Genomic DNA, 15216 nt, shown 5'->3' with positions numbered 1-15216 from the left:
TGTATATTACACTGTGCCACCCAGAGGAAAGGTGTTGCTAAGGATGTGATTGAGAAACAGACTAACTGGGCAATGTTAACTGGTACACTGTTAGAAATAAAGGTGCTGTGCAGGTACATTCTTTGTTCATCAAGGTATAATGTAAATGTTCCCTCAAAAGTACAACAGTGGTTTTGAGGTCCGATAGTGAACCTTAAATAAGTTTCTCCAAGTGAAAAGTACATATTTGTACCTTTTCACAACTTAATGTTTTAAAACAGAACAATGAAATAAAAGCCTGGAGGCGAGACGGGGTGTGTGGAGTCAGTACAGCTTAGAAAATATCATTTCGGTGGATCATGGTACAGTTATGTTCCCTGACTAAAGGTACTGAGATGTACACTGGAGGGTACCACCCCAGTGATGAGGGGTCCTGCCCCAGTGACAGTTTCATGACTTTTTTTTCAGAGAATGTACCAGAAACAGCAGAAATATATTTCTCTGACAAATAACATGTTGGCACATTGTCTACTGTAGTCTTGGATACACTACATGACTTTTACAGTCCTCACAGATTATAAAAAGACTGGGCATCTCACACTATCAGACTGTTTTCTGCAGATTTTTTTGGTCAACTGAAATATTGGAGATCACACACTACAACTTTTAAGCTCTTACTGACTCGAAGCAACCTCACCAAACTCGTGTTATTGGAAGACGCAAATAAACAAACATGGAGCGCCTGCTGTTCTGTTTGTGCTGCCACAGTAAAGAAACATTTAAGTGAGGATCATGGATATAAAGATGTGATTGGTGTGGTAGTTTTTAGAGTTTTAGATGTACATGAATTAAACGCAGTTCATTAAAAAGCTTTGTTATGCATGTCTCTTCTTATTTTTCTTTTTGTGTGAGCTCAGTTTTCAGTGGCTGCTGGAGGAGCTTGTTGTAACTGAGTCGTTGAGATTATGCTCAAGAGTCAGCTGGAAAAAAACAAACATTTGATGGTCTCCGACTGGTCTGAATGTGATCGGGAGGCCGAAAAACAGACACACTACTCGATTTAGTCTCCCAACTGTTGACACCGACTCTCTCACAGGAGTTCCAGCCTTCAAGCTTAAAGCAGAAATCCTCCCAAGATCTCTTCCCTCAGTCATTCAGTCTCTCACACTACCATCACACGCTGAAGGAAGGGTCCAAACCAGTAAAACGATCATCAGTTGCAGCCCCACAATCTACATCTTTGCATCACAAAGTTCCACCAAAAGTTTAATTTCTTTTTTGTCTTTTTGTCAGTATGTTCTTCCTAGCAGATGGAGCTCCAGTAGATTTTAGACTATCAATTATCTCACAAAGCCCTTCGAGTTGTGTAGGCATCCACAGTGTCCCCGGGGCTAATTTCAATGAGGGCATGAGGTCTGTCGTAACCTGACGACAAGCCACCAGTTGACATCTCTGCTCCATTACCGTAAGGACCTGTATGGTTTTCTTCCACCTCACCGCCTTCTGGTTCCTTTCTAAAGTCATCTTGACCAAAGGAATAGCGAGGTCTAGGGTCGGGTGGGCTAGAGCTTCTTGATATATCATCGTTGTTGGGAATTATAGTGACAGGTGTTACTTGCAGATATTTCTCAACACATTCAGGATCCGGGATTAAGGGCTTGATCAGGTTTGGGATCTTGTCCTTCTGCCAAACCAGAAAGTACATTAAGCACAGAATCAAGCATGAGTATGAAGCATTAGAGCCAACATTTTAAAAGATACTTTACAATCATATTCAGTTGTATGCAAACGTTTGAAGTTTTGTTGATTTGTTGAAATTAACACATCCTCTACAGAGAACACACTTTAAATACTGCATTCACCTGCTAATTTTGCACAAGTTGTATTTATTAGCTGAGTTTAATATGAAATATAAAAATGTGTCATAACTTTTGTGGCAAAGACCATATTTTATGTTTTTTTTCCAGGATGTTAAATTTAGCAAATAAACGGTAAGTGTGTATTAAAATGTGCAGAAGTGTGTTGTCTGTAGAGGAAGCGTTAACTTACTTTCACTTAGAAAATCAACAAATGTCAAATTGTTATTTGATCAATTACACGCAAACTGTACTCATTTGACTGTTTAGGTCATGGAAGACCTAATTTAGTGATGTAGTCTGAATAAATTCAACAAATATTAACATTAATCTAAATATTTCCCTTTAAATCTGATATTTGGGGATAATTTATAAATGATTTTTAATCCAACAGTACTTACTGACTAGTACAAACCTCAACCCCAAAAAAGTTGGGAAAATGTTAATTAGTTAATCAGCACATTTAGCAGGGCTCCCATGATTTTCAATTAACCTGCATGGGGAAGCTAGCTGAATTTAGCCGTCCCACAGCAGCAGTAATTAGCTGAAACCAAAACTACATATGAAGGTTTGCTAATATAATGAATAGTGATGGGTGTATTTTTCATGTTAAAACTTACCAAAAAGCCTGGTAAATTGGAGAGACTTCTCTCCTTCATTTTCCTGTTGATTACCTTTGCCAGAAAGAAGGCCAAAGATAACGCACAACACGCTAGAAAAATGAAGAGTGGAATGAGGTATATAGGGATTGGTACACCTGTAAAAGAGCCAAAGACAAAAAGAGATAACCTTCATTAGTCTTCAAAAATGCATATAAATAGATGTATATCAGGCTCTGTTTCTTACTGTAAAAAAGCCCAGTAGGAGATTTTAAAATGTGCATTAACAACTTTAACCTCACTTATAAGGGCCTTAGTTTAATCAGCAGTTTAAACTAAGGCCCTTATTAATGGACAGAGTGAAAAGAAGGGACTTTGTGTCAATATAAAGACTACTACTACAATTATGACAACAAGAAAGACTGCTAACTTTTCCATTGATGGAGAAGATGTGGAAATGGACAGCTTTCTCCTACTCAGACGAATTATATGACACAGATTTTCACTTAGTAGAAAAGAGCTTGAAAAGATCTTCAAATGCAATGATTTGTCAAACAAAGGACCTCATTCACCAACTGTTCTTAAGAACCCAACTGCACAGTTTTCACAAAGATTCTGACATTCTGCAGGGTTTTCTTATTTGGGATTTGTAAGAACAGAATCTACACACACTCAAGAGCACAAAGGTGTGGATAATTATGCATTTTAATGACATGTCATGAATCTGACAGACTTTTTCTGAGAACCTTTCTCAAGAACGCATTTAAGAAAAAAACCTAAAAAGATATTGGTGAATGAGGCCTAAACTTCAGAGCTGCCCAGGCTGTGGTCTTCTGTCTGTGGTTCTTTATGGATGTGAAAGCTGGGCAGTAAACAAGCAACAATATAGATGCCTTTAAACTTGTGGTGGAGTGGACAAAGACTTTTGAAAGGACCTTGGCCACCAAAAACAAAGAAATGGATCCTCCAACAAATCAAGCCTCAGTTCTCACTCAAAACCCAGATAACCCAGTCTTATTTTGGAAATGTGGACATCATTGGAAATGACCGTTATGCTTGGAAGTGTTGAAGGTAAAAGAAGAAGAGGACGATCAGTAAGAAGATGAATGCATACAATCAGAGGAGTCATGAACCAGCCATTCAGATGCCTGAAGACCCAAACAGAAGACAGGATATTCTGGAGAATCACTGTCCATGTGGTCATCAGGAGTTGGAAATGACTTAGTAGTAATAATAATAACTTAATAATAATAATAATAATAATAATAATCATCATCATGCAAACTGCAACTGTAAAACGTGCAATTACTGACTACTTATTAAGAGGGTACCCTTTAATATTTTTTAATTGTGACCACTCTAAATCCTTTAAAAGTTTGGAAATTTGCCTTGATGGTTGCATGAGCCTTTCATCAAGCATTCTGTCCACAAATGTCAGCAAAGCTGTCGTTGATGTATTTGTGCATATACTCACTGGGCCTAAGGCTGCCACGATAACACAGATGTTTTGTTTCCTCGAGTTTGGTTTGTCTGATAAATCCAGAGAGTTCCACACAGTATTCCTCTTGCTCTTCCGGGAATGACACGTTACCCTCACATGTTTTCGACTCAGGAGTGCACTCAAACTAAAACAGAAACAAATACTGTACCTTACATGCTCGTTTTAACATTAGCCCTAGTTGGCGTGTTTGGATGATGAACTCTTAAAGCCTTGGACTGCGGACTGGGGAATCTGTTGGGGCTCATACTACAATTAACCCTTAAAATTCACAAGTGTCACCCAGGATGAGCACAGCATAATCTGATATCATCCCTTTCAAGTAAGTTCTGGCTACCTGCGATGAAAGTTCTTTATGCGTATAACTGCAGTCCTCATCTGCAGAACTGTGTGCGGAAACTTTCTACATGCAAATAATATTGGATCAGGGATCCGACAGGGAATGTAGAGCTAATGTGAATATAATTCATGTAATGAATTATTTATGTAACTGTGTTTTACTAGTATAGCTAAATCACTGAAATAACTCCAGACTTCTGAGGGTTAAATTGGGCTAGCTAGTTTGACATGCATGCAAGGTATGCTGATTTTCCTTAGCAGTGTTTCAGTGTAAATGTATGTTTGTAAAGGTGTGTACCTGTGGAATAAAGTTAGTGTATTCGGTTCTTTCGGTTCTTGCCTCCTTGTTGAAAACAGAGTAACGCAGATTTTCCGCAGCAGTGAGGTTGCGCAGAGCAGGCGTGTGTCTGTACACCTGTAAAGGGTTGCTGAACCTAAAAAACAGCTGGCGTTCTCCAGGAATCAAGTCAACCGGAGGGAACGTAAGGTTACCTGAGAACAGAAAAGATGGTCATATTAATTTCTATAGGCCTAATAGACTCAAACATCCTCAAACATATAGGATTTCGTGTGGACAAGGAAGTAATGAAGGGAGGCAGTGTCAAAAGATAGAAAGAGACATAAATATTCTCACATAAAACTCACAGTGAATGTCTGCATTTTGTAGAAGATTGAAAGAGAATTTCTTTGAATCTGCAGACGGTGATTCGTATTCGCCATCCCTGGCCTTTACTTCCACAAGGTAGTGATTGAACCCTGTATCCTGCAGCAGCTCCGATATGTTGCATTGATGACTACTTGTATTGATGAAAATGTCCGGAGACCTGCAGAGGACAGAGCAGTTTATTTATTTTCTTTTTTTAGAATATTTGAAAGGCTATGCATGTTTTTTTGTCCAAGAAGTCTGTTTTTACTGTTTGTCCTTTTTAAAAACCAGTCAAAATAATCAGTACAGTTCTTGATCACTGACATAATGCAAGAATTAGCATTAATATATAATTAGCATAGTGACAGCCTTACCTGACGCTAACTAACTCCTGCATATGACATAGGGCTGTATGATATGGACATACATGAAATGTTTAATAAAGTTCATTCTGGGCATAATGACCCTATTTTTTGTTTTTTAAGCAAATACCAAAAAAATCCATTTCAAAATTCCCATTTACTATTGTGCAAAGCACAAAATAAAAATAATAAAATAATAAAAAGCATGACTGCAAGCACATTTTTCATGCACTGTGAGGCTATTAGAATAGCAGCATTCCCTGAACAGCTTATTCTGAATACATATATTATTTCCATACAGGCTGATAAAATGAATACATATCATTTTAAATTATATAAACAAACCCAATTCCAAAAAATGTTGAGGCAGTAGGTAAAATGTGAATAAAAGCAGACATTTGTAAACTGTCAGAAATATTTAATTGAAAACAGCACAAACAAGACATACTATATAATATTTGACCTATATATTTACCCTGGTTTATCAACTTACAGCTTTTACAGCTTTTAATACAGGTTTTTGCAGACTGTAGGTGGTACACCGCCTTCAAAAATAAACTTTATCTACTAGGGTGCAGCCAACAACAGAGCAGTTCCTGTGCTTAGCTTATCGTTCTGACAGGTAGGGTGCTTGCGAAAAACAAATGGCACTTTTTCACAAATATAGTTCTCAAGCTGTGGAGATACTCAGATGGGGGGCAGTGTAATTCTCAGCCTGCACTTGAGTCAAATCTCAATGGCTCGTTGTATCCCATGTTTTCTGACCTGGAAGTCCACAAAAAACTGACTGGGTTGTTATTTCACAGTTTGGCAGACACTCCAGATACCCAAATTTATGTTCACAAGCACTGAAAAAGTTTTTATAATATGTCCCCTTTAAGACTCTATAATGCAAAGCCATATATCAACAATATCCGGAAACGTCGCCAACTTCTCTGGGCTAAAGCTCATCTGAGACAGACTGATGCAAAGCAGAAATGTGTGCTGTGCTCTAATGAGTCCACCTTTCAAATTGTTTTTGGAAATAATGGACATTGTATTCTCTGGGCTAAAGAGGACAACTATCATCCTGACAGCTCAAAAGCCACCGTCTGTCATGGTATGTGGGAGTGTTAGTGCCAATGGCATAGGTAACTTGCACACCTGTGAAGGCACCATATGCTGCCATCTAGACGACGTTTTTTTCAGAGACGTCCCTACTCGTTTCAGTAAGACAATGCCACTTAACATTTTGCATGTTACAACAGCATGCCTTCACAGTAAGAAAGTATAGGTGCTAGGCTGTCCTGTCTGCAGTCCAGACCTGTCTACCATTGAAAATGTACAGCATGTTATCAAGCGCAATACTCGACAATGGAGACCCTGGACTGCTGAGCAGCTGAAATGTTATATCAAGCAAAAACGGGAAAAAATTCCACTTTGACAACTGCAACAGTTGGTATTCTCAGTTCCTATACGATTACAGAACGTTGTTTAAAGGAAAAGTGATGTAACATAGTGGTAAACACACCCCTGTCCCAACTTTTTTGGAACATGCTGCAGGCATTACATTTACAACAAGTGTATATAAATAAAGTTAATTAGCAAGTAATTAAAGTTAGTTATTAACAATAAAATTAATTAGATGAAGCTCCTTACAGTGGTGCAGGTTTGTTGAGACAGCATTTTTTTTTTTTTGCTTTACATATTTGAAGCCATATTCAAGCTGGATTAGTTTTAACTGGGGTGGTTCTATAATTTGAGAGGTTACAGAAGCGCCCTGATTTAATCCAGCAATATAAAGTCTGCTAAATAACATCTCTGTAGCAAATCAGAATCATCTTCAATAATCTGTCAAACACAGAGCTCCTTCGGTAATAGCATTTCTGGTTCAAAGAGCTCAACATAAGACTACTGTGATCTAGAAAATTTTTGTTGGTCTAATTAGAAGGAGAATGAAATGGAATATCTTGAAAATACTTCTCACTGGGCAGTGCAATAAAAATATGATTCATCATGCAGCTTATGATTTTGAAAAAAGTTTGGCTACATTAATGAGAGTTGCTAGACACTTGCCGATACCTCTATTTATAAAACGTAAGAAGTTTCCATGAGGTACATTATACATTAGTGGAGTGTCAAACTTACGGATTGTTTGAAATCAGTCGTAGAGTGAAGGAAGCATTTTCACTGAGACCTGAGGAGGTCCAGGCCACCACTACACCATAACTGTCACATGTTATAGTCACATTGGAAGGAGCCGGGAGTGCAAACGAAGAACCTGAAAGACAGAATGAGAGAGGGAGATGAAACAAAAGAAGAGAGATAAGCCACGTTAGCCAAGGATGTTTACTCCATCCACAACTGTGTTTTCGTAGCAACTAAATCAACTTCATAAAATACCAGCCGAATAAAATGTTACAACTGAAATAAATTATACCTTAGTTTTTGTCAAACTATGTATAGTATTAACACCAGACCACTACAATGTTTGTTTAGAGTGGTTCCTGTGGAGTTTCCAGCTACACTACTGAGCTGGACTGGTTGTTTTAGCTTATCAAAAACAGTCAGGTTGGAGGTGACAACAATTTGCTGACATGCTAACATTAACTTGATTACATGATGACAAAAAAACCCCTAAAAAATCTGATCTGCTTTAACCTTTCACAAGCGTATAAAACACAACAAATTAATTATGCATTGTAGAACAATGTAGTTTGACAAAAAACTGGGTTGATGGGATTTTTGACAAAGTTTGTCCAACCTAAACCTACAGAGCTCAGACAGGTCAACTCATGTCATTCGTATTCAGTGACTGCGTTTACACGCACTCAATAATCCGATCATAATCAGATTTATGCAGTTATCCGATTATTCTGAGGGTCACGTAAACACCGTACTCCTATCTAGAAATCCGATTTAAAAATCTGATAAAGAGAGCTGGATTTTAGCTCCATACTCAGATATCTCAGTGCATGTAAACTCTTACTCTGATTTCTTTCTGATCTTGCATGTGCAAGGCGTTATGTTTACTTCACATCTTCTTCTGTGAGTTTATTGGTTGGTTGCAAAGCAGAAATCTGATTACTGTCTGAGTCATGTAAACCCAGAGTTTGCCATTATCTGATTACTCAAGAGCATGTAAACATGATCAGATTACTGACAAAATCTGATTTTCTGCACTTATCAGATTATTAAGTGCATGTAAACACACTCGATGTCTCAGGCACTCACTTATGATCAGTTGCTCCTGAGGATAAAGAAAAACTTTCCCCTTTAAATGGCCAGGGCCCACTAGCAGGCCCAGAGTTTTATTACACACTTCTACAAACTAAGAATAGCTCAACCAGTTTGCATTGAAGTCACTGTAGTTACTGAATAATAAGCCTTAGTATGTAATAAACCCGGGATTTTAAGGGGTTAAATTGTTTGGTACCACTTTAAGCAAAAAAGCTCATGTTTCATTTCTACAGCAGATGAACACTCTTACAACACATATTCCTCGACAAATGCCCATATGAGGGAATTTCTCAGCTTCATACCATACATTCTGAGGCACAACCTCTCCGCTAAGAGCTTTTTCTATGTGGACTTGTACAGAGACACTATAGCATAGCAAAGTGGGCGTGCAAGAGAGAGAGAGATCGGATTGGTGTTTACAGGCAAGCATGAGTGGCATTTAGACCAGTTTCTCTAGTTCTAAGCACTGAAGTCTCAATAATTTCACGCTGTCATTCTCTGCCTTTTGGTGATCCGTGAAGAGCAGAACTTGGAGCATGTTTGAGCATACAGCTTAAGGCAAAACTACAGTGAGTTGCCAGTTTTTTTAGGTACTGAAGCCTGTTTTATTAGAAACATGTCACCTAAGTGCACTTTGCAGGTTTATAGTTACACACTGTAGCTCATCTGTTGGTACACAATTCATCATGCGCCTGTCAATGGAAGGAGACCTCCACAGTACCAACACTGACCCATTATTATTTCGTAGGGATGCAAATTGGAACTGTCCTTTTTTTTTTTTAAATTGACCACTGGTCCTGTACTAAAGGTTCCAGCTGCTTGATTTTTGGCACCTGCTCAAAACCGATGCCAACAGTCCTTGATGAGTTCTCCTGTGTCTTTGTTAACACTTGCAGCTTCCAAGTGAAGATAAAGGCCCAATCCCGTTTCTTATTTTTACCCCTATCCCTTGTTTCCGAGTGCCACCTTGCCCCTTAGAACTGAGTTACAAGGAGTAGTGGTTGAAATCTTCCCATACGAAATGGGACATCCGTTAAATAAGAAAGAACATCACTCCACCAACAGGCCACTAGCGCTGCTCTGTAGGCGACCCTGCCAGTCTGCAGTGACAGCAGAGGAGGGTAAAGTTCAGCTCCTCACTGCTGGGCTTTAGATACATTTAGGGAACGATATGCCTTCAGAGAGGGGGGATGCGACAATTATTTCTTATTGCCCACCCCTAATTCTTTGATGAAACGCACCTTTGCCAGATTTGTGTTCGAATTTTAAATGGAGCAGCAGTTACATTCTGATGCTTCAGCTCACTACGAGACATTAGCATACTATTAGTGATTTTTTGTGCTTGTTATGAAGAAAATGAACAAAATACATTAATAAACAACATTAAACTAAGATAATATGATGGTGGTCTTAATTTTAACGGAGAAAATACTCACATCTGTGAGTTTCTTTGGTCGCTTGCACAGCCATCTTGCCGTTTTTTTTCCTTTTTCTCTCATATCACTCCAATTGCCCCTGAAAAACCTCCATTTGGAGGGTCATGTAGCTCTAACACTTCACCCTACCCCTCTATTTCAACAACAATCATGACACCCTACTCCTAGACATGAACGCACAAAACAGAGGGCTTAGGGCTAAGTGGTAGGGGCGCGGGGTGAAATGGGATTGGGCCAAAGTCTCCAAGCACTGTTACATGACCAATCAGTGCCCCGAAACGTATGCTAGAACGGCACGTTGACTGCTATTTTTTAGAATTATTACTTTGTAAGGCGTTTGCTAAAGTGAGATAAGCCTGTTAGAATGCAAACGTCCATAGAACGAATGTTTTTGATTTTACACCTATAGAAAAAAGTGTAACCTTTGCTAGAATTTATACGATTCTGTATAACTGCAGACATTTCTGTGAGTGTGTTTGTGCAAAGAACAGCTCAGTGTATAATTTCATGTCAGCATGTAAGTTAAGCCAGCAAGCAAGGCAGTTAATTAGCCAAATTAGGCATCAAAAAAATATGACATCAAAAAGGAAATTAACATTAAATCAATTATTATGATGGTTCCAGCCGCCTCAACCAGGTGGAAAATGAATAAGAACTAGAACTAGAACCAGACGACCATTAACAGATGAGCTATTAACTCCAAAGGTACTACAGCAAGGTGGAGCTACAAGAGAGGAGTTTCTAATCAATGTAATAAACACAGAAACATTCAGTTGAAAAGCTTCTTCAGAATGGCAGGTCTACACGATTATGAACAGGGTTCCCAGAAAGAGTTCGCTGGAGTGAGTCGTATATTTTAATTCCTTGACTCTGTGATTCATCTAATTGTTTCTCTGCCAGAAGTTTAAAAAGTGGGCTTACTATGAAGATTAGGAAATCTTGACTTCCTCAGAAATGCCCATCAGCCTGAGGCGTTTATGCAAGACGCTGCTGCCTCAGTTAAGTTCAGATGAAGAATGTGTACGCAAGCAGAGGAGGAGCAAAACCTGAAAGATCAGGTTCTGATTTACTGTAAACGGGCTGTAGTGTTTTGGTTTTAGACACGCTGTTCGGGAACAGTAGTTGGATCCTTGCAACTAAACGTAACCAAACCAGTGAACATGGTCACTTAACAGACTGGTGTTTTCACCACACTGGACTGAACTCAAATGTTAGTGTAATTAAATCTATTCAATCCTGAACACAAGCTTAAGCCAAAAAATGTAATCTATCCTGACTGAAAACGAAACCACAAGCATAATTGTGACCCTAGTCAATTACATGAATAAACATATTAGCAAACAAGCAAATGTGTTTTCTTTTGAAGCAGACAGTCATCACTTACTGAAGTGTTTCTGTTTGCTAGGAAAATTTGGCAACCAGTTACATTTCCTTAGCTTTATGGACTTTGAAATCCACTGAAAACTGTGCTAATCAATCAATCAATCAATCAATCAATCAATCAATCAGTCAACCTTTATTTAATCTCGGAGGACATTGAGGGTGACCCTGATTTACAGTGTTGCAGAGATGATACAGGATAAGGGATTGATAATGTGTAAGAACATATCAAATAATAAAAGTAAATAAATAAAAAAATACAGTAGAAAATATAAAACAATAATTAAAACGTAGCTAAAATGTAAAAGTTTATAAAATCAAATCAAAATAAAATAAAAAGAAGATCAAAAAGTAAACTAAAAATGAATTAAAATGACTAAAATAATAAAATAATCATAATTAAAATAAGAATATGTTTATGAATAATAGTAAATAAACAAACAAATAAATAATAAAATAATGAAAACAGGACAATAATAGAAAAAGAAATCTGGTAGAACTGTTGCAGACAGAGTGGAGGTGGTCAGAGAGTAAAGGTTTAAAATGACTGAGTGACCCAGTGAGCTGAGCTTGAGCATTTCCTGTAGTGAGTTCCAGTTCGATGGTGCACTGGAACTAAAAGCAGATTTTCTCAGTTCAGTAAAAACCCTCGGTACCTGGCATGTGATCCAACCACTGGAGCGTACTTGATTTGTACTTGAGTATTTCCAAATGATAACACTTTTACTTGCATTTAAATGCATTAATGCATAATCCACTGTTTCCTTAGCTACATTTTAGTGACCAGCACTGATTGATTCAACTGGGTTAAAATTCTTTCTGTTCTGTTTGTGCCCGTCACCTGTACTGCTTTGCTGCTTTAGCATTTGATTATAGACTAAAAGGATCCCAAACAGATACAGAAAAGTTCATATGCTGAGAGACGCTGTATGTATTTAGAAGCAGCAAAACCTGAAAGGTTAGTTTCTGATTTACTGTAGATGAGCTGTAGTGTCTTGTTTTCACACACACTGTGCGGGAAGTTGGATAATTACGACTAAATGTAACTGAATAATAGCCAATCTGGGTCATATAACAGACTGTGTTATAGGTACTGAGTGCCTTGAGAACACATTGCCTACATAACACTTCTTTACTGCAGGGAGGATCTGAGCTCCTCTGCCTACCTCTGTGTGTGAAGTACAGAAATACCAGCACTAAATCTGAAGTGCGCACACAAAGAAACCAGTCGTGTGTGTGTGTACGTGTGTGTGTGTGGGCACCGAAACTCCACAGCCTGAAGAACTACATCCTACATCCGTGTGTATTCATTTGTTTTTTTTTGTTTTTTTAGTAGCTGCCCTGCCCTGTTCATACCTGCTGAATGATTCCCAGGCTTACAAAGAGACAGATAGACAGACAGACAGACAGACAGACAGACAGACAGGTAGATAGACAGATAGACAGACAGACAGACAGACAGACAGAAAGACATACACATAGATAGAAAGTCAGATGTACAGGCAGCCAGATAGACAGATAGATAGAAAGACAGACAGATATACAAATACATAGATAAATAGATAGATAGACAGATCGATAGACAGACAGATCAATAGACCGACAGACAGACAGATAGACACATAGAGAGATAGAAAGATAGATAGATAGATAGATAGATAGATAGACAGACAGACAGATCAATAGACCGACAGACAGACAGATAGACACATAGAGAGATAGACAGATAGAAAGACCGACAGACAGACAGACAGACCGACAGATACAGACATACAGACTGATAGACAGATAGATAGACACATAGAGAGATAGACAGATAGACAGACAGACAGACCTACAGAGAGACACAGATAGATAGACCTACATATAGACAGACTGACTGATAGACAGATAGACAAACCTACAGATAGACACATAGATAGATAGATAGATAGATAGATAGACAGACACATAGAGAGATAGATAGATATATAGATAGATAAATAGATAGATAGATAGATAGATAAACAGATAGACAGGCACATAGAGAGATAGATAGATAGATAAATAGACAGACAGACAGATAGATAGACCTACATATAGACAGACTGACTGATAGACAGACAGACTGACAAGCCTACAGATAGATAGACACATACACAGATAGATGCTGTAGACGCTTTTTGAAAGGGGTTCTATGTAGCACCAAAAAAGGTTCTGGTATTGTTACGAAGTCAAGCTTGTAATAATCGCAGAACCCTTTTGGTGCTATACTGAACCCTTTCCAAAAAGGTTCTACACAGAACCATCTACAGCACAGCTTCTCCATCAATCTGAAGAACGCTTTCACAACATTAACCCCTGCAGTTGTTCTTCTGAGTGTTTAAGGTTCTATATAGAACCATCTTCTTGACTAAAGAACCCTTGAAGAACCGTCTCTTTTGAAGTGTGTAGATGACGTCTGATCTCTCATAGCAAACGCTGTTCAACTGTAAATCAACGTAAGCCACTGACATCACAGTTTAGACCATTAGGACTAAGACCAGGCAGTGCGACCAGGATCGCTGAACGGCTCACAGCCTAGAAAAGCACCTTCGTGTTTTGAGTCCTCCGACTGTTTCTTATCTCAAACCATAAAGCTTTTTACGACAGTTAATGTGTCACCTCCGCACACTTTGGCCTCCCTTCACAGAGTGTAAGACCATGAACGGCGGGTCTAAAACAATGTCTAAACCGTGGACCTGGACTGAGACCACAGGGAATCCAGCCTTTTACGCCGCGTTGTGGGGCAGAATAAATGGAAATCCCAGCACGGAAAAAACCCTTATAGACAGTTTTATGGCTTCTTATAATAAGAAGCAGATACAGATTCCGGTTAATGTCAGTCAAAGCCCTCAGTTTTAAAGCCACACATACAAAATTCAGATCAATTTTCCTTCTAAAAAGCGTGTTTTTAGATGGAGAAACAGAACCTCGGTTCCACTCACCGACTGTGAGGCCACTCAGGAGCAGAGCAGTGAAGACGGTGACACCACTGAGCTCAGCCCGCATCGTTCACCGCTCAGAAATCCTCTCCTACAGTTCAGTCCAAACCCCAGAACAACACCGAGCCGTTTCAGGTGTGAAAGGCCGTCATATAAGCCTCCTGTCGGCTCCGGGCTGAGGCTGAGGCTGAGCGGCGCTGCTGCTCTGTGGAAACGCGGAGCCGTTTCTTAGCGACTTGTTGGAGCGAAGTGACGCGCGCGTTTCCTCCGTTTCCTTCCGAGCCCTGTATAAATAGCCGCGTGCTCAACGGTCGTCTTGGAACTGAATGACAGTTTAGAACGTTTTCAAAACGGCATGTTTTAAGAAAACGGCGTTCCAAACGTTTGAAGTGTTCGAATACAAATTTAAACCGATTTCTTCCACCGAGCCGTTCAGGTAAAGACGCGCTCTGAGCCTACCTGAGCGCACGTGCCCTGGGGAGGAGCATGTTTCACCGCCGATTCCAGGTCCGTTGGCGCCCCCTGCCGGCGTCCACCCGCGCTACGCTGTGGAAAGAAAGCCAGGGGGAGTTTTTTTTAGGGTCGAATTGCCTTTGAAGCTCGCTTGTATTTCAGTTCCACCCACTCACTTCATTCATTCACTCGCTTACTCACTCTCTTTCTCTGTTTCACTCCCTCACGCTCTCATTCTTCACTGCCTAATTTACCTACTGACTCACGCGTTCTCTCGCATTCTCTCACTCATCTGTTCTCACTCCCGGCTTTGTTTCACTCTTACTCACTCACCGGCTTTTCACTCACACCTTGTATCACTCGTTCGATCACTCTCTCTCACTCATTTTCTCCTTTTTCACTCCCTCGTTCACTCACTCTTGCTCTCTTTTCGCTCACTCGCTCGCTCTGATTCACTTTTTCAGTCACGTGCTCACGCTGTTTTAC

The 15216-nt window shown here is 39.4% G+C and overlaps 1 protein-coding gene across 2 annotated transcripts; it reads right to left on the bottom strand.

The window, feature by feature from the left end:
- Positions 1-504: 504 nt before the first annotated feature.
- On the bottom strand, positions 505-14762 carry ifngr1 (interferon gamma receptor 1). Of its 2 annotated transcripts, none has more exons than XM_036557740.1 (7): positions 14281-14762; positions 7407-7539; positions 4917-5095; positions 4570-4763; positions 3909-4059; positions 2456-2592; positions 505-1660 (listed from the first exon to the last, which is right to left on the bottom strand). In XM_036557740.1, the coding sequence occupies exons 1-7, from the start codon at positions 14342-14344 to the stop codon at positions 1325-1327; spliced, it is 1194 nt and encodes a 397-aa protein (XP_036413633.1). In that variant the 5' UTR covers positions 14345-14762; the 3' UTR covers positions 505-1324. The 2 variants fall into 2 exon arrangements, with proteins under 2 accessions (XP_036413633.1, XP_036413631.1); XM_036557738.1 differs by having other exon boundaries at positions 505-1663; positions 14281-14760.
- Between the last annotated feature and the right edge of the window lie 454 nt (positions 14763-15216).

The sequence above is a fragment of the Colossoma macropomum genome, unplaced genomic scaffold, assembly GCF_904425465.1.
Source record: "Colossoma macropomum unplaced genomic scaffold, Colossoma_macropomum, whole genome shotgun sequence".
Taxonomy (NCBI): domain Eukaryota; kingdom Metazoa; phylum Chordata; class Actinopteri; order Characiformes; family Serrasalmidae; genus Colossoma; species Colossoma macropomum.
The sequence above is the reverse complement of the archived record's forward strand: the minus strand, read 5'-3'. Positions and strand labels throughout refer to the sequence as shown.